The sequence below is a fragment of the Trachypithecus francoisi genome, unplaced genomic scaffold (genome assembly GCF_009764315.1).
Source record: "Trachypithecus francoisi isolate TF-2019V2 unplaced genomic scaffold, Tfra_2.0 Lachesis_group20, whole genome shotgun sequence".
In the NCBI taxonomy this organism is placed as follows: domain Eukaryota; kingdom Metazoa; phylum Chordata; class Mammalia; order Primates; family Cercopithecidae; genus Trachypithecus; species Trachypithecus francoisi.
The window spans coordinates 19,795,660-19,821,826 of NW_022681466.1; the positions used below are offsets into that span (position 1 = coordinate 19,795,660).

A 26,167-nucleotide genomic window follows, 5' to 3' on the forward strand; every position below is an offset into this window, starting at 1 on the left:
AGGCTGACTGGGGCTGAGGGAGCAACCCTCAACCCCGCTTTGTTCTTTATCTCCTGCTGCTGGCAGCCGCCGTGGTGCCTCAGGGAGACCAGATGGCTGCAGGACTTTGCTGCTAGGGCAAAGCGAGAGACGGAACTGCAGACCCAGCCTCAAGATGCAGACCGGACAGGTGCCAACAAAGTTGGGGCCCAGTGAAATCAGAAGCCTGGGAGCGCCTCTGGAGCTGGGGAGGGGGCTGAGAACCAGGACACAGCTAGACAGGAGGGAGCCCCCACAGCGGGCGGCAGGCTCAATGCAGCATCTCCAGACTGCCTGCAACCTCCTGGAAAAAGGCCCCCACCGAGAGATCAGCTTCTGCTCCCAGACCCCCTACCCCCTACCACACACACACACGCACGCGCGCACACACACACACACGCAGCACAGAGGTGTAGGAGGGGAGGGGCATTTGGAGGATGGCCAAGAATCCAGGCATACCATGTGAGCACACTCTGAAGCTGTGGCTGGCACCGAGTCTACAACAAAGTCAACCCCTCCCAGCCTCAGAATCCAATCTCAGCACAATGCCCGAGTCAGAGATCTCAGCAGTCAGAGCTGTGGAATGTGCTGAAGCATCTACCCCCTTTCCCCAAATGCAGGGCAGTGTCCCTGCCCCTCCCCAACAAATTATTAAATCAAATCCAGATGCAAGCCCAGTCCGCCTGATGCCCTAGGAAATGCCCCAGCCCCACATGCCAGCTGACCCCAGACACAGCTCTGCCCCCACAGGGCTGTTCTTGGTCACGCCCCCCATTCAGGAGCTATTGTTTGCCCGGAGTCTAAGTACAGATAGCACAGACTTTGAGGCCAAGGAGTTCCCTAGGAAACTTCCCTTGCAGGGAAAAGGAAGGTGGACTGGCCATCCTTCTGCAGTCCCTTACCATAGAGGCAGGTCTAGGAACCACACAATGCTCACCTCCCAAAATCTGTCCCCCTCTCCACCCCTGGTGCATCCCTGTGTCTAACTGAGAATAAATCAACCAAACACAATCCTCTGGACACTTTTTGGTTTTGTTCTGTTTTGTTAAAAAAAGAAAAAGAAAAAGAAGAAAAGACATCATGGCCAACTGGTAGGTTCCTAAGTCTCCTTCTGTCCAGTCAAGCCAGATGCCCAGGGGAGTAGGGAGGTGTGGGGAGGGAGGTGTAGGGGAAGGAGATATGGAGAGGGAGGCAGAGCCACAGGGAGTGAGCCACTGGAAGGACAGGGTCATCCCGGTGACTTCATGGTTATGATCACAAATGGGGTAGGGAACAGGACCCAGGAAGCCCCTCATCCCCTAGCACGTGGGTCTTCTCCATTAGGCACATTCAGTCCACTCGTGCATTCTTTCTTCCCACCCTGACTGCTCAAAGAAATGTACCCCACCTCCCTAGCCCTCTATGCTTCAAGTCTTCCTTTGACCCCCTTCCCTCCCCCACAGCAGGGCTCTCAGCTGCCAGCCAACCAAGCAGATGGTGCAACAACCAGACCTAAAGGAAGGACCTGGGGAAGAAGAGAAAGGGAGCCTGGCAAGTCTGAGCTTTGGGAGTGGGTCTGGACCTCGTGACCATTACACCATCTGCTACCCCACGCTTCCTTAGGCTCCCACCCTCTGACTAGCTTGAGAGAAGGGACGATGGTCAAGGTACATGTCTCTTCTCCTCTGACCCTGGGAATGAGATTTTTCTTCTCCCACAGGCTTGAGCTCTCCTTATAGGAGTGTCTCCACATGCCAAAATCAGGGGAAGTCAGAATAAAACCTCCCAAGGCTGAAAACTGGAGCTGGCATGTAGTACGTGGTCAGTAAATGTTTTTAGGTGGCTGGATGAATGAAGGAATGAGTGAGTGAGTGAATCCAGGATCAATCTGGAAACACACCAGGGCTCAGACCTCTTGGGCTAAGTGCCACTCTCAGTCCTCTTGGGCTATGTAATACCAAAGAGAACACCCCAGGCTCTGGCTTACCCCAAGGGCACACCCATGCTCACAAACACACACACACACACATGCACGCACACGCACACATGCACACGTGCACTTGAGGGAAACTTCTGGGCTGCAGGCAGAGACAGGACTCAGACTCAGACTCCACTCTGGGTCAGCTCTGCAGCCTCCAGAGCACAGGAGTAGCAGGGGACACTGAGCCCCTGGCCTGCTGGCAGGCCTCACTCTCGAAAGCTGTCAGCCAGCTGGTGGCAGTCCAGCTCCCCCTTCGGCTCCAGGCCCCCCGGAAGCTTCACCCCCGTCTTCCGGTCCACACACCAGCATTTGCCACGCTGCCCATCCAGAGCTGGGTGACACTGCCAAGAGAAGGGCATGAGGAGTCAGTTCCAAGGCAGGAAAAGAGACCCCAAGTGACCCACCCCAAACCCAGCCCAGCCCCCAAGTCAGACGGTTGCTGCTTCAAGATGGCCTCTGAGGGTGGTGACTCTTTTTTGAGCATGGGTCTTCTGAGCTCACTGAAGCACGGAGAACACGGTCAAGAAGGAAAGGTCCAGAGAGTTCTAGAAGGCAGGACTTTAAGAAGGCCCTTGGGTTTAAAAGCATAGCTGGATTTGAAAGGCTGGGTTCAGGTTGGAGATGTTTTGGGTACATATTCTGATTGGGTTGGGATGTTAAGAAAGGGATTACAGTTATGAGTAGGATTCAAGTTGGGATTAAGGTAGGACCAGGAGAAGAGTTGCAGTTGAATTAGGAAATATGACTAAAATTTGAGTTGGATGAGTTGGGTGAGGGTTAAAGCCCAGGTTAGAAACACAATTGGGATAAAGACGGAGGTCAAGATCAGAATAATTAAAGTTAAGTGAAAGTTTGGGTCAAAACTAGATAGTAGGAGGTTCAGGGGGCGCAAATGTAGATTTCAGTGTGAGAATTAAACTTGGAGTAAAGGATGGCTTAAGGATCAGAATTGGTCTGGGGATAAAGTTCAAGTGTCAGAACTTTCAATGGGATAAAAATCAGAGGAAGAGGCCAGGCCTAGTGGCTCAAGCCTGTAATCCTAGCACTTTGGGAGTCAGAGGCAGTGGATCGCTTGAGCTCAGGAGTTTGAGACCAGCCTGAGCAACAAAGAGAGACCCCTCCATCTCTACACAAATTTTTTTTTTAAATTACCCTGGCACAGGCCAGGCGTGGTGGCTCACGCCTGTAATCCCAGCACTTTGGAAGGCCGAGGTGAGCGGATCACGAAGTCAGGAAATCGAGACCATTCTGGCTAACACGGTGAAACCCTATCTCTACTAAAAATACAAAAAATCAGCCAGGCAGTGTGGCACGCCTGTAGTCCCAGCTACTCAGGAGTCTGAGGCAGGAGAATGGCGTGAACCCGGGAGGCAGAGGTTGCAGTGAGCCAAGATCATGCCACTGCATTCCAGCCTAGAGGACAGAGCGTGAGACTCCGTCTACAAAAAAAATAAAAAATAAATTAGCCTGGCATGCAGGCATGGTGGCTCACGCCTGTATTCCCAGCACTTTGGAAGGCCAAGGTGGGTGGATCACTTTAGGTCCGGAGTTCAAGACCAGCCTGGCCAACATGGCAAAACCCCATCTTTCCTAAAAATACAAAAAATTAGCCAGGCGTGGTGGCAGGCACCTGTAATCCCAGCTACTCAGAAGCTGAGGCAGGAGAATCGCTTGAACCCGGGAGGTGGAGGTTGCAGTGAGCGGAGATTCTGTCATTGCACTCCAGCCTCGGCAACAAGAGCCAAATTCTGCCTCAAAACAAACAAACAAAAAATTGGCCTGACATAGTTGTGTGCCTGTGGTCCCAGCTACTCAGAAGGCTGAGGTAGGAGGATCACTAGAGGAGCCCAGGATGTGGAGGTTGCAGTGAGCTGTGATGGCGCCACTGCACTCCAGCCTGGGAGACTGAGTGAGACCCTGTCTCTAAAAAAATAAATGGGAGAAGAAAACGCATAGATTATACAACACAAAAAGTGAACCCTAATATAAACTACTAATTAATAATAATATACCAATATTGGTTCATCAATTGCAACAAATATAATGTAAAACATTAATAATGAGGAAACTGAGGTAGAGGACAGTACATGGAAACTCTGTACTCTTGCTCGTTTTCTGTAAACCTAAAACTGCTCTAAAAAATAAAGCTATTAATTGTTTCTTTAAAATTAAGATAAAAAGGTATTTGTTTTTTGTTTTTTGTTTTTTTTTTTTAAACAGAGTCTCGCTCTGCCACCCAGGTTGGAGTGCAGTGGCGCGATCTCAGCTCACTGCAAGCCCCACCTCCCGGGTTCACATCATTCTCCTGCCTCAGCCTCCCGAGTAGCTGGGACTACAGGCACCCGCCACCACGCCCGGCTAATTTTTTGTATTTTCAGTAGAGACGGGGTTTCACCGTGTTAGCCAGGATAGTCTCGATCTCCTGACCTTGTGATCTGCCCTCCTCAGCCTCCCAAAGTGCTGGGATTACAGGCGTGAGCCACCGCGCCCGGCCAAGAAAAAGTTTTTTAAATTGGGACGAGGATAAAATCCGTGTTAGGATAAAGGTTAGAAATAGGCTAGGCATTGTTTTTGGGGTGCCCCCTCTGGCCCTTCACTCATATCCTTTTCATGTCATCCTGGGATGCACAGACCCAGGGCAGCCTTTGTCCTTATATCTAGGCCTCCACTGGCCGAGTGGCAGCTCAAATTGTGGATTTATCTATAGCTCATGGAGCAGGGCAATGGGTCTGTCTACACCCACAAAGAGCTCCAGGCTAGGGTTCCCCAGGCCACACCCAGCAGGAGGCACACCAGGCCCTGCCCAGACAGGCCACTCATTCTGATGGGCCAGAGATGGGCTGGAAGAGGCCAACCCTGCTGACCATCCCAGCCTCCTGGAGGCTTGTCAGAGGACCCCAGCTTCCAAGGGCAAGAAGGAGTAGAGAAGTTGCTGCCTTTGTGTCTTCTCTCCTGCCCACTCCTTCCTCTGCTTCTACCCAAAGTGCCTGTCTCCAACCATCCAGTCTGGTTTTACCTCCACCACTGCTGTACTCCAGGTGGTTTTGCTGCTCGCCTTGCAGGGAGGGGTAGGCTGAGTTTCCTCCCTGACTCCTCATGACTTTGGCCCTCCATTCCCAGATGAAACCTCACTCAGTGGCAGAAGGAATTACTCATAGGAATAGAGTAGAGTGAATGAGAGAGTGTTGGGAGCCAGAGGTTGTCAGCGTTGCTAGGTCTGTACCAGAGATGGTGAAATCCAGGGGTGAGGGAAACTGCCCTGGATAGGGAGGCAAGATCTGCTGTTAACTTGCTCTATGACTCTGGACTAGCCCGGGCGCTTTTATTCCTGTCTGGATCAGTTTCCTCATCTCCAAAATGAGTGACGTTCTGACGCTGATATAGGGTTTAGGGAGGCTCCAAGGGGTTGGGTTGGGGTTGAGGAGTTTCCCCTTCCTGAGATCTCCATCCTGGACCATCCTGCGGAGAGGCTGGGAATGTCCCAGAGCTGAGGCCAGGGGCAAGCCAGCGGGAGACAGAGACCCACCTGCTTGGGGTGGAAGTTGCCGTTGCGGTCGCAGTTGGGGATGGGAATGATGTAGAGGTCCTCGTGGGTGCGGCTCTGTGAAGCGGCCAGCCGCTCCAGGGCCCGGTGCAGCTCGCTCTGGCAGGAGCCCTGGGGCTGGAGGAGGGGAGAACAAAATTGCTCAGCAGAAGGAAGAGAGGCAGAAGGCCCAGGCCTGGGGTCAGAGCTAAGTGGGAACTAAAGGCCCCAAAAGGAGGCCCGAGCCCCGGGGGCTGGGCAGGACCCAGTGAGGTGAAGAGAAGGGCCTGGGTCCAGAGGACACAGTGGGGAGGGTAGACACATGAAGGAAAGGGTCTCAAGCCAAAGAGCTTCTTCAAAGGAGGGGTGGGAAGTGAGGGGACACTGGGGAAAGGGGCTGTGGGAACCTATGCAGAAAGCCAGGGAGGGGGTGATTTCTACACAGAAGGGACAGATAAAACTTACAACTGACAACTTGTAAGACCTTCAGAAGGGACATTAGCCAGACCCTGAAACAGGGTCCCCAGGCCCCCTGCAATGGCCAGCATTTATCCTTTGGTTACTGAGAAGGTCTGGGGTGGGGAATCCAAAAAAGGCCAAGAAACCCCAGGGCACTTTGGGCAACTGCTTTTCACCAATCGGTGTAGAAGTTTTTCAGTATTTAATAATACTGAATAGTATTTTCAGTATTTTTCAGTATTTAATAATCACTTAAGCAGTCCCGATGGATATAACTGATGGGCAGGAAAGGAATCCCAAGGAAGGGAATGAGTGCTTTCTCTGGGTCCTGATGACTCACACTAGTTTTACCTTGCACACGGTAGTCACCCTAGAATGTGTGCTGAATGAACACGCCACAGATCTGGTGATGATAGTGTATTTGTGTGTTCGTACTTGGGGGCGAGGGGCGTGTGTGTGTGTGTGTGTCTATGCACATGCACATGTGCATCGGAGGTCCTTACCACAGGCCGGGCATCCTCCCGGGGCGCCCCATTGACCTTCATCTTGCCCCCACTGGTGCTCCGGTCTCGAATTTTGGCGAAGTGTTTCTGCAGGCACCTGCGGTCATGGGCACTGCAGGGGCTGAAGCTGTTGTTGGGGTGGTCGCCCTCATCCTTGTCTGCATTCGGGTCACGATAAGGAGAGGTCACCACCAGAAGAGGTCAGAGCATCACACCAACCCAGCCTCCCACCCACGTTCTCCTTCTTGGGGATTCTCCAGCTTGGAGCTGGAGAAGAGCAGGGGACCTGGGGAGCAGGAAGAAACAAAAGCAGCCCCCTACCTCCTCCCCTCTCCCCTGGATCTCTCAGAATATTCCTCTTGAAGTCCTTGACTTGTCCCTCACCCCACCCAGGCCAGTGCTCAGATGAGTCACCAGCTGCAGCTGCCCAGATGGCAGGAGGGTCCCCTGGGCCCTGCAGGGAGGTCTGAGGCAGGCAGGGGGGCCCCCTGCTGGATTCTGTCCCCTTTCCATTCAGCTCCTCCCGCCATCCCCCTCTCCATCTGATCGTTCTCCCTGTCGCCTTTCCTGATTTTTTCGGTGGCTGGCTGAGCCAGCCAGGGGATCCCCAGGGCTGTGGGCTCTGCTCACCCTCTTCCAAATGGCCAGAATCAGAGTTTCCATGAGCAATGAGAACTCTAGCCCAAAAGGCTCTCCCCATTGGCTGGGTGGGAGAGAGTGGGAGTTAGTGTATCCGCCTGCATGAGGAAGAGTGAGTGTGTGTTTGTGTGTGTGTGTGTGTGTGTGTGTGTAATACAACGTGTGTGGCCCCAGGACCACAAGAACAGCCTCACACATTCCTTCAGTCCCCCACCTGGAAGTTTCCCTTCTTAGACTTCAGACTCCATCCAAAGTCCATAGGGGTTGCCCAGAACCAGGGCACCGGGGATCTGGAGACAGGAGTGATGAGGCTGGACCTTCAACCCCTCTGTGGGATCTCCTGAAGGCCCTATCTGAGCTCAAGAAAAACTTCATCTAAATAGGGCATTGTGGCTCATGCCTGTAATCCCAACACTTTGGGAGGCTGAGAAAGGAAGATTACTTAAGGCCAGGAGTTTGAGACCAGCCTAGGCAACATGGCAAGGCCCCATCTTTACAAAAAATTTTTAAATTAACCGGGTACGGTGGCATGTGCCTGTAGTCCTAGCTACTCAGGAGGCTGAGGCGGGAGCATCACTTGAACCCAGGAATTCCAGGTTAACAGTGAGCTGTGATCACACCATTGCACTCCAGCCTGGGTGACTGAGCAAGACTCCGTCTCTTTAAAAATAAAATAAAATACATTTTTTTAAAAAAGAAAAACCCCATGCTCGAGTCCCAGAACTGTAACCACTGCTCCTCCCTCCAGGGAGCCAAAACCAGATTACAGGGCGAGCTGGAGAAAGAGGCTGAAAGACCTCTCTACAGATCAGAGCCACTTCTGAAATGCTCAGGCTTGGCAGCTCTCTGCCGGCCTGAGTGCAAAGCCCCTGCCAGCATTCCAGATGTTGGCAGCCGGACAGGAGGTTACATCTGGTTTGCGTCAGGATTTTTTTTTTCCTGAGGAGTTAGCAGGTTCCTCCATGCGTGGCAGCGATCCCAGAGCTGCCTCTGGGTCAAATGGTATTTTTCTGCCTAGCCAAAGTTTGGGGGTTGGTTCTCTTTTCATTCTCCTAGTTTGGGGGGTGTAGGGAGAAATATGTGGATAAAAGCAAACAAGGCAAGGAGGAATCTAACCAGAAAGTTCTTTGTCAATAACCTTCCATGCCAAAGGTTATTAATAAAATTCACCAAGGATGGAAGAAGATTTTTGTCATGGTGGAGGGCTGGCTTAGAAAGAGGAATAAAAGGAAAGAAATAAATAGAGGAGACAGGTATAATCCATCCTTCTGCACATTTAAAATCCCAAGGACAGTCCAGAGGGGACTCCAGTCCTACATCAAGTTCCTAAGAGTCAACGAAAGAGAAGACACTATAGCAAGACCCCCCAGCCAAGGTAGGCAGCAAAAGAAGACGCATAAACTTCAGAAGATGAGGATTGTGCCAAGGAGCCCATAAGAAGATGGACCCTGAGCCCTCGGCTAGGAACCAGAGAAAGATCTGGGATCCAGGCCCTTCCTTGGAGAGCCTCCCAAGGAATTCCTCCAGCCAAAGAAACCTAAGCTGGCCCAGTGATCACCTGCCTCCATGCCTCCACCTTGCACAAAGCCATAAGGCTTGAGGATGGAGTCACAGTGTTTCAGGGGTATAAGCTGGAGCTGGGGAGTGGCGAGAAAGAGGAAATGGAAGACCTCAAAGAATTAGAACCAGGCTGGGTGCTCACACCTGTAATCCCAGTGCTTTGAGAGGCGGAGGTGGGAGGATCACTTGAGGCCAGAAGTTCAAGACTAACGTGGGCAACATAGCAAGACCTTGTCTCTACCAAAAAAAAAAAATAGCCAGACGTGGTAGCACATGCCTGTGGTCCTAACTACTTAGAAGACTGAGGTGGGAGGATCACTTGACCCCAGTACATCAAGGCTACAGTGAGCTATGATTGCGCCACTGCACTCCAGCCTGGGTAACACAGCGAGACCCTGTCTCTTAAAACAAAAACAAACAAACAAAAAAAATTTAAGAATTAAAGAATCAGAACCAAATGTCAGAAGGACAGAGGCTGAGCTGAGATATGAACAAAGGCCCCACCATGTTACTTAGGTAGGACTGGAGGAGATCACGTGGACTTGTTTGCCACAGCCCAGGACACTAACACCTGGGAGCACCCTTCCAACCTGGAAAGCCTTTGTTTTTCCTGAGTTTGCTTTCTTGTAATGACCATAAAAGAAAGTACTAGGGGCCAGCCAGGGTGGCTCACGCCTGTAATCCCAACACTTTGGAAGGCCGAGATAGGTGGATCGCTTGAGCCCAGGAGTTCAAGACTAGCCTAGGAAACATAGTGAAACCCTATCTCCACAAAAAATTAGCCTGGTGTGGTGACGCACACGTGTAATCCCACCTACCTGGGAGGCTGAGGTGGGATGATCACCTGAGCCCAGGAGGTCGAGGCTGCAGTGAGCAGTGATCAAGCCACTGCACTTCAGCCTGTGCAACAAGTGAGACCCTCTCTCAATTTTTTAAAAAAGCAAGCACTATTTTGTACAGTGATTCATTCCTCTCAGTAAATGGGCAGAATATTCTTTGGTTCAAGGAGTGAGGAAGGTTTTTCAAGAGTTCAAGTAGTGGGGAAGAGTTTTCAGGAGTGAGCTCCCACCCTGGAGGTATGGAGCATTAGGGTAGCAGCAGCCTCAAAAATCTCAAGAGATATGGAATAGAAGCATGCCCACAACTATGCTTTCCATGTTGAGTTTCTTCTTCTCTCTCTCTATTTTTAAGAGACAGGGTCTCACTATGTTGCCCAGGCTGGTCTCAAACTCCTGGCCTCAAGTGATCCTCCTACCTACACTTCCCAAAGTGCTAGGATTACAGGTGTGAGCCACAGTGCTGAGTTTGTATGAGTCAAAGTTCACAAACAACTAACCCTCAGAGGATTGTTCATGGATATTTGGGATGTTTACCATCAAGGAGGATTAGGTATGCTCATTGAAGCCTAGGGCTGCATGGGGCACAGGGTGAGCCCAGAGGCATGGCTCATGCTCTTGGGTTAGTGTGGCCCCATGTCACATCAGGGGTTACCTGGGAAAAGCTGAGCCAGCAGCCTGCCTGGCTTCTCCCTTGTTAGGTTCCCCATTAGCCATCCTACTTATCCCCAGTTCTTGTCTACACGGAGTAGAACCCACCAGATAGGGAGAGTAGCTCCCTCCCTAGTCTCATGGGGACACAGGGTAAATCTGTATTTGCCTACTCACACACAGACAGGCTGGGGCTCAAGAATCGCAAATGTATACAAACAATCACGTGTCCAGACACACACTCATCCACATGTGCCTTACCCACATGCACTTGGGCACTCTGACCCTGCCCTGGTCAGAGACACAGAGCCAGGACAGGGCATGCTGACTTCAACAGCTTCTCTGCACCGTGGTTTGTTGACTTTCCATGTAATCTGTAACTTTTCCTTGCCCAACCCTGCTTAACTGGCAGACTAAAGAGCCACCCCAGGATCCACCCCTAAGCACTAGGTTTTTGTGGGGGTAAGGGTTACAGCATTGAGTTAACCTTCTCATCTCCAAAACTGGCTAAATACTTGCTATTTTCCAGCCACCTGGTGCCACTCATCCTGGTACTGCCCTCTGGAGAAATTCCAGTACCTGTGGGTTCCCCTCTGAGCAGGAGTGGAGTCAGACCTATTCCCCTGAAAAGTCTGATCTCCAAAAAGCTTGTTTGGGAGATGGGACTTCCACGCAGGCTTGGTCCTCCTATAGCCCCCAGCTTGGAGCTAAGCCAGCTGACATCTGGCTATAGGGGAAACCTCGGTCTTTGCTCCAGCAGCAGAGGAAGGGAAGGTGTCAGAGAGAGAAGAGGCCACACAGCTTTAGCACCACCGGCTGCAAAGTTTGTGGCAAAAGTCAGAGGATTTCCTCTTTCCTGTTGCCTGACTTTACCCTCACGATTTCTCCCCAACACCACCCCCTGGCCCCTGAGAGGCACCTAGGCTATGTACTGAGTGGACCCATCCATCCCGACCAGAAATTTCAGCTGTGGGGTCAGAGGGTCACCCACCTGTCCTGCTAGAAAGGTCTTTTCCCGGCCGGGCGCGGTGGCTCAAGCCTGTAATCCCAGCACTTTGGGAGGCCGAGGCGGGCGGATCACGAGGTCAGGAGATCGAGACCATCCTGGCTAACACGGTGAAACCCCGTCTATACTAAAAAATACAAAAAAACTAGCCGGGCGAGGTGGCGGGCGCCTGTAGTCCCAGCTACTTGGGAGGCTGAGGTAGGAGAATGGCGTGAACCCGAGAGGCGGAGCTTGTAGTGAGCTGAGATCCGGCCACTGCACTCCAGCCTGGGCGACAGAGCGAGACTCCATCTCAAAAAAAAAAAAAAAAAAAAAAAAAAAAAGAAAGGTCTTTTCCCTCTTCCCCTAGACTCTGGCTGGAGAAGCCAAGACCACCGGTGCTGGGTACCAGGCCCTTTCTCTGAGGTCTGGCTCAAGGGGTATCCCCCCAATAGCTGTGTCATGCTGCCAGCCTCAGAATAAAAAGTCAGATAAGGCAACTTGGCCTGTTCTTCCCATGGTGACAGCAGCAAAATGCACCAAAGGCCACCCCACCCCTCTCAATTCCCCTGAATGTTGCCCCAAATTTGCTCCCTTGTCCTACTGTTTCCCTAAGTCCTAGCATTGGCTTCTTCTTCATCACCATCTTCATCATCACTTCAATTTATTGAGCTCTTGCCCCACGCCAGACACCCCAACACCGTGAGCCGGTCCTGTTGCCCTCCCCACTTTACAAATTAGGAAACTGAAGTAGACTTGGTGGAAGGGGAGGAGGAGAGACTTAGCTCTGCAGCACTCTGTCTTTAAGTGGAAAGACTCCTGATACCCGAGGCACCAATACTGCTGGCTTTGCCAGTACTAAATTAAAAATGGGAAGCGGCCATGCTCCTCCCCTCCCCCTCCCCACAAGGCACAGAATTTCTGGGAATGCCCTTGTTCCCATGACATAACTGGATTCCCAGTACTGAAGTAGGGGGGCAGTATTTGCTGCATTGACTAAAAATTAACCCAGCCTGCCTGTTCCCTAACCCTGTCCCAAAGGGACTGAGAGTCCAGCTTAGAAACTCCCTGTCCAAACGCTGATCTTTCCGCTGTCCACTCCCCCAGATTCCATGAGTCAAGGATCAGTACCAAGATGGAGAGTTGTAGACTTTTGACGCACATACCCCGCCTCATCTCTGATGGCCTCAGTGGTGTTAAGCCACAACCTGGCCAGCTCGTGGAAAGCTGAGACGGGAGGGCGGGCGGGGGTGGCTGGAGATGGAAAGGGGAGAGCTGACCCTGGGGCAAACAAGAGGCAGCTGGACCATAGCAGCCAAAGAAGGAGGCATGCCAAGTGGCCAGCCTCCCCCAGCCACCTGCTGACACTCAGCCCCAAAAGGAAAAGGCAGAAAGAATAGACGGGTACCCTCGATCAAGCTATTCGTAGACCAGTGGGCCCAATCCTTGGGACCAAAAGCAGACAGTGGCCTACTGACTGTGTAAGGCTAAAAAGATGGGTGGGTAGGGGCTTGGTCACCTTATCTCACCCACAGACTCTGCAAGGCTGCAGCAGAACTCTAGAGAGTGCCTTTTACATGGTACCATGTGGCCCAGGTCACAGCAAGGAATTACTTCTATGATGACTAGGAGGTGTGGGAGGGCACGGGCATAGCTTGCTCAGTAGGTACCTCCAGGCTTCCCCTGTCTCTCTCCAGATACCTGCATCCATTGCATGGCTGGAGAACAAGGCAAGGAGGAAAGGAGGAGGGGCATTACAGACCTCGGCTGTGTCATCCAAAGGGGACCTAAAGCCGCCCCATTCCAAGACACTGTTGTTTGTTTGTTTGTTTGTTTTTTGGTTTTTTTTTTTTTTTTTGAGACAGAGTCTCGCTCTGTCGCCCAGGCTGGAGTACAGTGGCCGGATCTCAGCTCACTGCAAGCTCCGCCTCCCGGGTTCACGCCATTCTCCTGCCTCAGCCTCCCAAGTAGCTGGGACTACAGGCGCCCGCCACCTCACCCGGCTAGTTTTTTGTATTTTTTAGTAGAGACGGGGTTTCACCGTGTTAGCCAGGATGGTCTCGATCTCCTGACCTCGTGATCCACCCGTCTCGGCCTCCCAAAGTGCTGGGATTACAGGCTTGAGCCACCGCGCCCGGCCTGTTTGTTTTTTAGACGGAATCTCGCTCTGTCACCCAGGCAAAAGCACAGTGGCGCAATCTTGGTTCACTACAACCTCCACCTCCCAGGTTCAAGTGATTCTCCTGCCTCAGCCTCCCGAGTAGCTGGGACCACAGGCGGGTACCACCATGCCCAGCAAATTTTTGTATTTTTAGTTGAGATGGGGTTTCACCATGTTGACCAGGCCTCAAACTCCTGACCTCAGGTGATTCACCCTCCTCAGCCTCCCAAAGTACTGAGATTACAGGCGTGAGCCACTGCGCCCAGTCTACCCCTTTTTTTTTTTTTTTACGAAATAGAGAAATAGAGTCGCCCAGGCTGGAATGCAATCATGTGATCATAGCTCATTGTAACCTTGAGCTTCCCATCTCAGACTCCCAAGTAGCTGAGACTACAGGCATGAGCCACTGCAGTTGGCTAACTTTTTTTTTTTTTTTTTTGTAGAGATGGGAGGGTCTGGCTATATTGCTCAGGCTGGTCTCGAACTCCTGGCCTCAAGTAATTTTCTCAAAGTACTGGGATTACAAGCATGAACCTCCACACTCAGCCCCTAGACACTCCTGGAGGCCAGTTTGCATTACATCCAGAGGACAACCACAGACTTTTCATGCCATGCCCTCCCCAAACCCCTAGGGGATCTTATTTTCCTCCACTACAGGATGGAGTATTCCTACCCAACCAGAGGATGAGGTATTCCTACGCAGCCCTTTGAGGGCTCTTCTGTCTTGCATTCAAAGTGCTGAGAGAGGAGGAGGCTAGCAGCCATCCTTATCTGGTGTCAGATACCCTCTGGCTAGTGGAGGATGGAAATTCAAAGGGAACGTGACCCTGTTGTACCCTGAGAACCCAAGGGCTCAGCCTTCCTCCCCAGTCTCAGTACCCCTCCTCTACCACTGCCTCCGGCATCTCTGCCCCAAGATTAGCAACTTTCTCTCCCAGGACCCCCCTTCCCAGATATGCCGGGTGCCAGGCTGGCATTTCTCCTAGAATGTTTTCTGCTGACCCATCTCTCCCTACCCAAGGGCAGGAAGGGCAGAGAGGCCCGAGGCCCAGACCCCTGGAGTCCACCTCCTTCCTGTTTTCCCTGCATCCTGCCCCCCTCGGCTGACAAGCTGCAGAGGATTGAGGAAGTAGAGGGTTTGGGACCCAAGACAGGAAGCTTGGGGCTGGAGTCCCAGTATCCGGACTGCAACAATGGAAGCTTCAAGCACCAGGAAAAGAGACAGAGACAGACAGAGGCACAGGAGAGCAAAACAGAGTCAGAGATGGAAAGAGAAACAGAGGCATAGATACAGAAAGGCAGACAGAGAGATTCCCAAAGTAACAGAGAAAGACAGAAACAGTAACAGAGACACAGAGAAAGAGCAACATAAAGAGAGGAAGAGAAGAAAAGCAACTGAAACAGAAACACAGAATAAAGTGGAGAAAGAAAGGCATGATGAGCAGAAGACACTGAGGAAAACAGAACTGGAGAGCATGACTAGTGAAACTAGAGGCTAAGAGACAAATCAGGAAGAACAAAAGAGCAAGAGAAAGAAGGAAAAGAGACTGAGAGTCTAAGAAGAAACTGAGAAAGGTTCACCGAGAAACAAAAAAAGAAAGTGTAAGAATGAGGTTAGGGCAAGGGCCTTCTCAGTCTCTCTCTCTCTCTCTCTCTGTTTTTCTCCCGTGGCTCCCCCCCATCCACTTCTCTATTCCCTAACCCACACACATGAGGTTTCTGCAGCTCTGGGCTGGGAGCCAAGACTTTTCTGCCACCTCAAATCATACCTGCCTGCAGAAAAGAACAGGGGGCCTGTATACCAGGGCAGGCAGAGGTGCCCAGGCCTGGCAGAGGGACCCCTGTCTTCTCACTGCCTCTCAAACAACAAGGTGACCTGGTTCCGGGCTTTGGGGAAGGGCAAGTCTAATGCCCCTCACCGCCAAAGTCCCTCTAATTTGTATGTCCCACTCCACCACTGGACCATGTAAAAAAAAAAAGTTCAGGCTCTAGCTCCCCAGACCACTGGGATTTCACCCTCGGCCTGGATCAGGAACACAACGCTTTCCCCCCTCCCCCATCCTCCCCAACACACACCCCACCACCATCCTCCAGTTCTCTGGCCCTAGACAGCTGACTTAACTGGACCTTAATCTGCCACTCTTGCACCAGCAGCCAGGCCTCCCACTGGGACCCCCTTATCAAATAGACAGCCCTTGGAGGTTTGAGATGGAGTGATGGGACAGTCTCCCTTGGTGATGGCAACAGGCTGCTAGGGACTCGGTAGCAGTTTCCTTGGTGAGCCCGTCCCATGCCAGTCGGGCCCTGCCACGTACCTGCCTTCTCTTCAACTCATGGGGGGTTTTTAAGGGCCTTCCAGGGCGGCTGGAATGGAGAAGAAGCCTCTGGGAAGGGAGCGCACTCAGGAGGGAACTGGGAGGCCAGGGGTACCTTACCAGAGGGCTGCAGGCTTTCCTGGATAGCCTCGATCTCCGCCAGCTCCATGCACACGCCTTGCCCGTGCATCAGTGTGTGCAGGGGCTTCTCCACCCCCCGGGGCGGGTAGCAGCGCAGGCCCGAGCCGCAGCGGGGGGTGTACACTCCGCAGGGCATCCCCAAGCCCAGGGCGCAAGTGGCGCAACAGCCGCAGCCGGGCTCTCGCACCAGCTCCTCGCAGCCCACGGGGGGGCGGCAGCGCGCCAGCTTCTCCTCGGAGCAGGGCGGGCAGTGGATGGCTTCGTCGGCCAGGCTCGGCCCGGGCCCGGCGGCCAGCAGGAGGGCGGCCACGAGGCAGAGGGGCAGCATGACCGCGCGAGGACTGGGCGCGGGCGCGGGGCGCGGGGCGCAGGCGGGGAGCGCGGGCGCGCGGGCGGGCGGTGGAGGGCACACAGCTGCAGCGCCCGGCGCGCCTGGAGGACCCGAGCCGGAGGGCGCGGGGAGACGGGGCGGCCCGGCAGGCGAACGGGGACGGAGCGGGGGAAGTTAGCAGGCGGACCGGAGGGGAGCAAGCCTGGCCGCCGAGGCGCTGCGCCGCATCCTCGGCCCGGCCCAGGCAGGCGGCGGGCGGCGAGGGGGCAGGGGGCTGAGCGGCTGCCCGGGACCGGCTCCCCCGGACTTTATACCGGTCCCTGGCCACACCCCCAGCGCCTTCCCAGAGGTGGGGGAGCCGGGGCGGGCGAGGGGGAGAGGGAGAGGCGGCCGTTAGGGGGAGGGGGCGCTGTCCTGAGTCGCCGCCGCCGCCGCCGCCGCTACATCTGAAAGTCCTTTTCTGCCGAAGAAGGAAGCGGCGCAGTTTGGAAGCCGTGGCAGGCGCCCAGAGCGCCTCTGAACCGGAGCCCCGGAGGGGAGGCAAGGGAGAAGGGAAGCCAAGGGGCTGCTGCGGGGGCCCCTCTCCCGACCTCGGAGGAGTCTTGTCCCACCCCGCCAAGGCGGCCTCAGTCTCCCACTGAGAAAGTGACCTCCTAACCCGGACTCCCGGCTCTGCGGATCTGGTCTCCCTGGACAGAACCCTTTCCACTCCACCCCGGTGCTTTCAGCTGGAGACCAAGCCTTGTGAGTCTCCTCAACCGCTGGAGACCAAGCCTTGTGAGGTGCGGTAAAGCGTACAGGCACTTAGCTTGGGGCACAGAAAGGCTTGGTGGCCCTAAGACGTTAACAGGCTTCTTCCCACTTGCCCCTTGCAACCTCTCCCACCCCCGCAGTCTCCCCAGGGCTCATTTGGGCCCTGGTCCACCCTGCTTTCCCAAGATGGAATCGGCAGAACTCCCGGGGAGGAGGTGCCACCCAGCCTCTTCCTCCTTCCTGAATGTTTGCCTCTCAGGCCCATTCAGACCCACTCGTGGAGGGAGGCAGGCCTGGGAGATTGCCATTTGCAGTGTGCAAGTTTTGCGTTGAACAACTCCAGTGGGGCCCCATTCCTTGTAGTCATTATGTATTTGTAGAGCTGTTGTGATCATTTCCCAGATGGCAGTGAAGGATTTTTGAGGTGCCTGCAGCAGTGGCTCACACCTGTAATCCCTGCATTTTGGAGGCTGAGGCGGGAGGATCACTTGAGCCCAGGAGTTCAAGACCAGTCTGGGCAATGTAGTGAGACCTTGTCTCTATAAAAAAAAAATTGTAAAATTAGCCGGGTGTGGTGGCGTTCGCCTGTGGTCCCTGGTACTCGGGAGCCTGAGGCAGGAGAATCTCTTGAGCCCAGGAGTTGGAGGCTGCAGTGAGCTAGAATTATGCCACTGCACACCAGCCTAGGTGAAAGAAGAAAACTCTGTCAGAAAGAAAAGGAAGGAAGGAGGGAGGGAGGGAGGGAGGGACGGACGGACGGACGGAAGGAAGGAAGGAAGGAGATAGGCCGGGCGTGGTGTCTCACGCCTGTAATCCCAGCACTTTGGGAGGCCGAGACGGGCAGATCACAAGGTCAGGAGATCGAGACCATCCTGGCTAACACGGTGAAACCCCGTCTCTACTAAAAAATACCCAAAAAAAGGCGCCTGTAGTCCCAGCTAGTCGGGAGGCTGAGGCAGGAGAATGGCGTGAACCCGGGAGGTGGAGCTGCAGTGAGCTGAGATCCGGCCACTGCACTCCAGCCTGGGCGACAGAGCGAGACTCCGTCTCAAAAAAAAAAAAGAAAAGAAAAGAAAGAGATAAAAGAAGATTGGGCGTGGTGGCTCATGCCTGTAATCCTAGCACTTTGGGAAGCCAAGGTGGGCAGATCACCTGAGGTCAGGAGTTCGAGACCAGTCTGGCCAACATGGTGAAACCCCCATCTCTACTAAAAATACAAAAATTAGCCGGACGTGCTGGCACATGCCTGTAATCCCAGCTACTTGGGAGACTGAGGCAGGAGAATCGCTTGAACCCCAGGAGGAGGAGGTTATAGTGAGCTGAGATCGCACCACTGCACTCCAGCCTGGGCGACAGAGCAAGACTCTGTCTCAAAAAAAAAAAAAAAAAAAGATTTTTAAGGAAGGGATGCTTTTTTAATTCACCCAGTGTTGCTACTTGGGCTAGTGTTGGGCCTGGCTTGACCCTCTGTGAAGTCCTATTGATGCCCCTATTCCCCTAACCTTGCCCAATCCTGCCCAAATTGAGAAGAGGCCTGCAGTAGCATTTGGAGCAAAGATCCATCTCCTAGGTTCCCTCTCGGGACCCCCCTAATTCCCACCCATCCTCCCCTACAAAGGTTTCTGCTGTACTGGAGCTGCTTTCAGGATAAGGGTACCTGTCCAGGAATAATCAGTAACCCACCGGGGTTTGTTTGTTTGTTTGTTTTTGTCTTGGCCTAGAAAGCTGCAGGTCAGCCAAGCTGAAATGCAGTTCAGAGACCCCGCCTCCTGCTTCTCCAGGACAGGAGTCTTTCAGCCTCACGGGGGTTGGGCTACCTCCTACTTCCTGCAAGTGCAGACTGAGAGATGATTGCAGGGAGATTGGGACTGGCAGCCGGACCTGCAGGACAGACCAAAAAGTTGCAAACTGACGGCACCTACTGGCAACCATCAAGACTGCAGAAGGGCTGGAAAGTGATGGCTGGGGCCAAGATTCTGGGGTTCTCTCCATTCCATCTCACAGATGAAGTGGGGACACTTTTGCCCCATATGCTTTGGAGAAGGGCAAACAGAACCAGCTTCCTCAAGTCCCTGGGGAAGCCCAGCCTGTGCCTGATTCAGAAAACTGCCCCCAGGCTGGGCACGGTGGCTCACGCTTGTAATTCTAGCACTTTGGGAGGCCAAGGCAGGCGCATCACGAGGTAAGGAGATCGAGACCATCGTGGCTAACATGGTGAAACCTCATCTCTACTAAAGATACAAAAAGTTAGGCGTGGTGGCACACGCCTGTAGTCCCAGCTACTGGGGAGGCTGAGGCAGGAGAATTGCTTGAACCTGGGAGGCAGAGGTTGCAGTGAGCTGAGATTGCACCACTGCACTCCAGGCTGGTTGACAGAGCAAGACTCCATCTCAAAAAAAAAAAAAAAAAAAAAAAAGAAAAAAGTAAAAAAGGAAAGAAAACTGCCCCCACTCCATCATCACTAGACCCTGTTCTACCACCAACTTGTGTGAACTTGGAGTTTGACTCATCTTAGCTGTAACATGGAGGCAGAGCATCTCCACCCATCCTACCTCATGAAGCTCTTGTGATAATAAAATAGAATGGAGAAGAATAGTTTTGCTCCTAATGCCAGACATGTCCCCTGGTCACCAAACCCAAGAGGAGAAAAGGTGCTGGGACATAGAGGCAGGAGTGCAGGAGAGGCTGGACAATGTCATGCAGCATGCCTGGGATGAAGCATGAGTGCAGGTGAGTGTGGGAATCTGGAAAGGCTGCCAGACAAGACATTCCCACACCTCAACCTCAGCCCCTCAGTCCATCCTCTGGTGTCCCTCCACCCCTCATCATTGGGTTAATTCCAAGGAGGCAGGAAGATGCACAGGAAAAGACCTTCCAAGCACCTCCCACCATTCATGCAACACACATTTACTGAATACCTAATATGCACAGGCTTTATGCTACACACCAGGGATGCAGAGATGACCAAGATCACCCCCTGTCCTCAAGGAGCTCACTGCCTAATGAGGGAAGATAGTATGTAAATAAAATAAATCTGAGAAGTGTGCAGGTGCCCTGGGAGATGTTCATATGGAGCACAATGGGGATCCAGAGCCACAGGTGGTCAATTCTACATTCAGGGCATACAGGCTGAAAGCCTTCATTAGAGATGATCCTTTTTCACAAGATGGCACTGAAGGCGAAGAAGGAAGCTCCTGCCCCTCCTAAAGGCAAACTCAAGAAGGCAGTGTTGAAAGGTGTCCATAGCCACACACAAAAAAAGAAGATCCGCAGGTCACCCACCTTGCGGTAGCCCAAGACACTGCAACTCCAGAGGCAGCCCAAATATCCTCGGAAGAGCTCCCCCAGGAGAAACAAGCTTGACTACTATGCCATCACCAAGTTTCTGCTGACCGCTGAGTCCGCCATGAAGATAGAAGACAACAACACACTTGTGTTAATTGTGGATGTTAAAACCAATAAGCACCAGATCAAACAGGATGTGAAGAAGCTCTATGACATTGATGGGCCCAGGTCAACACCCTGATTCAGCCTGATGGAGAGAAGGCATATGTTGGACTGGTTCCTGATTACAATGCTTTGGATGTTGCCAACAAAATTGGGATCATCTAAACTGAGTCCAGCTGGCTAATTCTAAATATATGTATATCTTTTCACCATAAAAAAATTAAAAGAGAGAGATGATCCTTGAGCCAATGGCCCTCCATGCTATAAGAATCAGCACAGTGCGAGCATCAGGATGACCTGGATTCTGACCCCAGCTGTGTCACTGGGCTCACTAGGAAACCTAAAACAAGTTGCTTTAGCTCTCTGAGCTTCAGGCCTTATCTGGAAAATGGGACTTTGCAGCAAAAGAGAGAGAGAGACCTATCCAAAGTGCCTGGCACGTAGTAAGCACCAAGTGTTTGCTCCCTCCTACCCCTCTTCTGCTGGGAACTGTAACTTCTCCACATGGCTGAGAGTCCCTGGTGGCAAGACCTGTGTCTCCCCCACTGAACTAGAGGCTCTTGGAAGACTGGGTTTAGTGTCCCCCTTCAGCCTGCAAGTGTCATGTCTGGGAGAGGCTGTATAAAGAGCATGGGGCCAGGCACGGTGGCTCACATCTGTAATCCCAGCACTTTGGGAGGCCAAGGCAGGTGAATCGCTTGAGCACAGGAGTTCAAGACCAGCCTGGGCAACATGGCAAAACATTGTCTCTGCAAAAAAAAAGTACAAAATCTAGTCAGGCGTGGTGGCATGCACCTATGGTCCTAGCTACTTGGGAGGCTGAGGTAGCAGAATCACTTGAGCCCAGGAAGTTAAGGTTGCAGTGAGCCAAGATAGCTTACTGCACTCCAGCCTGGGCAACAGAGTGAAACCCTGTCTGAAAAAAAAAAAAAAAAATTAGCCAGCTATGGTAGCATGTGCCTATAGTCCTAGCTATTCAGGCCTCCTGATTCTCAGCCTGCTTCAGGAAGCAGGAGAATCCCTTGAGCCCAAGGGTTCAAGGCTGCAGTGAACTATGAGTGCCACTGCACCCCAGCCTGGAGAATAGAAAGAGACCTGATCTCTTAAAAATAAAATATAAAATTGTTTCTAAAAAGAGTGGCTGGGGCTGGGCGCGGTGGCTCACGCTTGTAATCCCGGCACTTTGGGAGGCAAGGTGGGCGGATCACGAGGTCAGGAGATCGAGACCATCCTGGCTAACATGGTGAAACCCCATCTCTACTAAAAATACAAAAAATTAGCCAGTCGTGGTGGCAGGGGCCTGTAGTCCCAGCTATACTCGGGAGGCTGAGGCAGGAGAATGGCATGAACCTGGGAGGCGGAGCTTGCAGTGAGCCGAGATCGTGCCACAGCACTCCAACCTGGGCGACAGAGCGAGACTCTGCCTCAAAAAAAAAAAGAGCGGCCGGGCGCAGTGGCTCATGCCTGTAATCCCAGCACTTTGGGAGCTCCGACTAGGACCCTCTCCAAGGCAGAAATCTGGCCCTCCTTCCCTGACATCTTTCTCAGCCCAGGGCTCTACCAGAAAATGAAACCTCCTCTCCCACAGCATCATTGTCTGTCCCTGCCTCCTGGGTACTCTAAGGACTGGGAAGACACTCCTCCTGATGAATAGATAAAGAAAATGACTACTCCCTCCCAGCCTCCTCCACCTCCCACCCTAGCCTGCTTGTTACTTAGAAGGTCTCGCTGGCTTCCTTGTTGGTACAATTTCCAACCTCTGCAGCTTGCAGGCTGGGCATCTTAGAGAATAGATAGGAAAAGGCCGGGTGAGGTGGCTCACGCCTGTAATCCCAGCACTTTGGGAGGCCGAGGCAGACAGATCATTTGAGGTTAGGGGTTCAAGACCAGCCTGGCCAATATGGTGAAATCCCATCTCTACTAAAAATACAAAAATTAGTCAAGCATGGTGGCAGGTGCCTATAATCTCAGCTACTCAGGAGGCTGAGGCAGGAAAATCGCTTGAACCTGGGCAGCAGAGGTTGCAGTGAGCAGAGATAGCACCACTGCACTGCAGCCTGGGCAACAGAGCAAGACTCCGTCTCAAAAAAAAAAAAAGAGAGAGACAGAATAGATAGGAAAAAAGCAAGCTCAATTCTCAGGGGGAAAGACACAGTTCTGCCCTGAGGGAACCCCTGAGTTGATGGGCTTGCCCTAGGGATCATCTTGTCTGATTGAGTAGGCAAATTTTGTGTAATAATGAAAGTTAGGCCAGGTGTGGTGGCTCACGCCTGTAATCCCAGCACTTTGGGAGGCCGAGGCAAGTGGATCACTTGAGGTCAGGAGATTGAGACCATCCTGGCTAACACGGTAAAACCCCGTCTCTACTAAAAATACAAAAAATTAGCCGGGCATGGTGGCAGACGCCTGTAGTCCCAGCTTCTCAAGAGGCTGAGACAGGACAGTAGAATGGCATGAACCCGGGTGGTGGAGTGGCCGAGTGCAGTGGCTCACGCCAGTAATCCCAGCACTTTGGGAGGCCGAGGCAAGTGGATCACTTGAGGTCAGGAGATTGAGACCATCCTGGCTAACACGGTAAAACCCCGTCTCTACTAAAAATACAAAAAATTAGCCGGGCATGGTGGCAGACGCCTGTAGTCCCAGCTTCTCAAGAGGCTGAGACAGGACAGTAGAATGGCATGAACCCGGGTGGTGGAGTGGCCGAGTGCAGTGGCTCACGCCAGTAATCCCAGCACTTTGGGAGGCCGAGGAAGGTGAATCACGAGGTCAGGAGATCGAGACCATCCTGGCTAACAGGGTGAAACCCCGTCTCTACTAAAAATACAAAAAATTAGCCAGGCGTGGTGGTGGGCACCTGTAGTCCCAGCTACTCGGGAGGCCGAGGCAGGAGAATGGCGTGAACCCGGGAGGCAGAGCTTGCAGGGAGCCGTGATCGCACTCCAGCCTGGGCAATAGAGTGAGACTCCATCTCAAAAAAAAAAAAAAAAATTGATATGTGTAAGATCACAATTCCTGGTCTATTGTATGTTCTACTGTACACACTGCTTCCTCAAAGCCAAGGGAAATAATCCTTAATGGTATATATTATATATGTGTTATATATCTATCATATATCATATATCAATCATATATAATATCAGATATATATATCATATATTTTATATATATGAGTTTATTAAGGAATATTAAACTCACATGATCACAAGGTCCCACAATAGTCCATCTGGCAAGCTGAGGAGAAAGGAAGTCAGTTCGAGTCCCAAAGCTGAAGAACTTGGAGTCCGATGTTTGAGGGCAGGAAGCATCCAGCATGGGAGAAAGACGTAGGCTGGGAGGCTAAGCCAGTCTAGTATTTTCACATTCTTCTGCCTGCTTTTATCCTAGCCGCACTGGCAGTTGATTAGATTGTGTCCACCCAGATTAAGGGTGGGTCTGCCTTTCCCAGCCCACTGATTCAAATGTTAATCTCCTTTGGCAACACCCTCACAGACACACCCAGGATCAATACTTTGCATCCTTCAATCCTATCAAGTTGACACTCAGTACTAACCATCACAAGGAGGTAAAAGAGAAAGAGAAAGGGCAGCCATAAAGAAAGAGACACAGGGAGACTGTTCTCTCAGGGAGACCCACCTGAGCATAGATCACCTTTTCAGATGGACTAGAGGCTCCAGGAGGCCCCTCCAAGCCTCTCCCACTATGCAAGCCTTGCTCTCTCTTCTACGCTATATTGGGAAGAGGGGTAGAATACTGGATAAGATGAGCTCTCCAGCCCCTGGGAAACCCCCCAGGGGGAGATCCTAGGGGAGTGAGGTACAGGGTTAGTAAGCCAATAGGCATTACTGAGCATCTATTAGGTATCAGTTTCCGACCACACAGGGTTGTGTAGGACACGGTGTCATCCAAGCAGGCAGCATTTGTTGTAGGAAAACATGTAGGAAAGGATGGGGGATGTGGTGCTAAAGAAAGAGAAGGAAGGAAGAGACTGAAGGAACAAAGGGAAGGGGAAGAAAGAAAGACACAGTTGTCAAATCCCTCTTTTTTTTTTTTTTTTTTTTTTGAGATGGCGTCTCACTCTGTCACCCAGGCTGGAGTGCAGTGGTGGCATGAATGAACTGCAACCTCTGCCTCCCAGATTCAAGCTATTCTCATATCTCAGCCTCCCAAATAGCTGCGACTACAAGCATGTGCCACCATGCCCAGCTAATTTTTTGTATTTTTAGTAGAGATGGGGTTTTACCATGGTAGCCAGGATGGTCTCGATCTCCTGACCTCATGATCCTCCCGCCTCAGCCTCCCAAAGTGCTGGGATTACATGTGTGAGGCACCGCGCCTGGCTGTCAATGTCTCTTAACTCATACTCTAGTTGTGGCAATCGGACATCTAGAGAAAGGGTGGCTAAAAAGCTCAGTGATAAGTGAGCAGTCACCTGAGAGAAGTTAAAAGGGGGGTGTCAGGGTTTCAGGAGGGTTTGGGACAGAGGAGTGGGCTGGCAGGGTAGGTGGCTTCTTCTCACCTATAGACCTGGCTGGCCTGTTTGTCCTTGAGGAGACCCTGGCCCAGAGGCTTCACTGGTCCTTGAACTCCATGGATTCTTAGGAGCTTATCTGGGCTGGGCAACCCTGAAAGGCCCAGTGTCCACAGGGTTCCTGGCAGCCCATAAGCTCCTGGGCATCCAGGGTGGTCCTGGGGCCCTCATAGCCAGAGTAGACCTAAAGTCCTAGGGGTCATAGAGATCCTGGGCTGCCAGGAGGTCCAGAGGCCCAATTCTACCTTGCAACTGGAAGAAGAGGCCGAAGCGGTGGATGTGAACCACAGAAGTAGGGGTGTGTATTCGAAGTTGGGAGTCTCTTATAGGGGCAGTCAGTGGGGCCAAGCCTGGGAACGCTGCTGGGACTAGAGCATGCACACAGGAAAGTGCCCACGGCCCTGAGATCACTTAGGGAAATCCAAGATGGTCCTGGGGGTGGGGCTACTGGGTTCCAGGACCTATCCCAGCACTTGAGTGTAAATATAGAGATTGTCTCTATAGTTAGAGACAATATGGTTTCTTAGCTTGAGACTCCTGTCACCACCTTTACCCCAGACCCTTAATTCACAGGACCTTCAACCACCCTTCTACCCAAATAATGCCATCACCTGTCATTCACCCACCACCTACTCATTACCCACCCACCATTCATTCAGCCCCATCCACCATTCACCCTCCTCCCCACCCACTCACCATTCACCCATTTGTCTGCCCACTGTCAACTCACCACTCACTTCCTACCAACTGCATACCACCCACCCTCAGCTCTGGTCTAGCTGCTCCCTCCAAAGGTAGTGCTAATCAGGGGCCACAGAGGGTACTGGGAGGCCAGGGTCTCTGAGAAGGGTCTGGGGGTCCCCTGGGGAGTTCCTAAGGAGCAGAGGATCTTGGGATCCCTAAAGCTCCCTTTCACCAGGAAAGCCAGGGGCCCATTCTGTCCTGGGGCACTCCTCTGCCCCTGCTTTCCCTGCTGGAACAAACGGGGCAAGCAGTAGAGATGGAAGCAGGGAGGAGAGGGTTTTCTGTCTCACTCCAGCTCCTTAGTCTTCCTTTTGTTCACCCACCTCCCCTCCACTGCCAACCCAGAGCATCCCAAAGACCCAGAGATTTCTCACCCAAAGTGGCACTTATTGACATTCAGGGGGCCCAGCAGGGCAGGCACATCCAGAAGGTGAGTTGGGAGCAGAATGAGATAGGCATGGAAGAGAGGTTAGAATCAGGCTGGCTTTTAGATTACTAAGTCCCACCTCCCCATTGTACAAATGGGAAAACTAAGGCCTAGAGAGAGGTGTGACCATAGATGACTGCAATGGGGCAGCAAGCTGACCTGGGGGATGCAGTGAGAAAGCCAGCG

General features: G+C 52.5%; 1 protein-coding gene and 1 pseudogene across 1 annotated transcript; one reads left to right on the top strand and one right to left on the bottom strand.

The window, feature by feature from the left end:
* Positions 1-1,032: 1,032 nt before the first annotated feature.
* IGFBP4 (insulin like growth factor binding protein 4) lies at positions 1,033-16,366 on the bottom strand. The gene is made up of 4 exons (XM_033183112.1): positions 15,731-16,366; positions 6,464-6,621; positions 5,505-5,639; positions 1,033-2,319 (listed from the first exon to the last, which is right to left on the bottom strand). Exons 1-4 carry the CDS (start codon positions 16,077-16,079, stop codon positions 2,185-2,187), a joined length of 777 nt encoding a protein of 258 aa, XP_033039003.1. The 5' UTR covers positions 16,080-16,366; the 3' UTR covers positions 1,033-2,184.
* Positions 16,367-19,213: 2,847 nt separating this feature from the next.
* LOC117067062 lies at positions 19,214-20,986 on the top strand (annotated as a pseudogene).
* Positions 20,987-26,167: the final 5,181 nt, after the last annotated feature.

Coding starts and splice junctions, on each gene's coding strand:
- IGFBP4 (XM_033183112.1), bottom strand. CDS start 16,079: ATGCTGCCCCTCTGCCTCGTGGCCGCCCTCCTGCTGGCCGCCGGGCCC. Junction 6,622..15,730: donor GGAAAGCCTGCAGCCCTCTG/GTAAGGTACCCC, acceptor ACCCGAATGCAG/ACAAGGATGAGGGCGACCAC. Junction 2,320..5,504: donor GCAACTTCCACCCCAAGCAG/GTGGGTCTCTGT, acceptor TTCTCTTGGCAG/TGTCACCCAGCTCTGGATGG.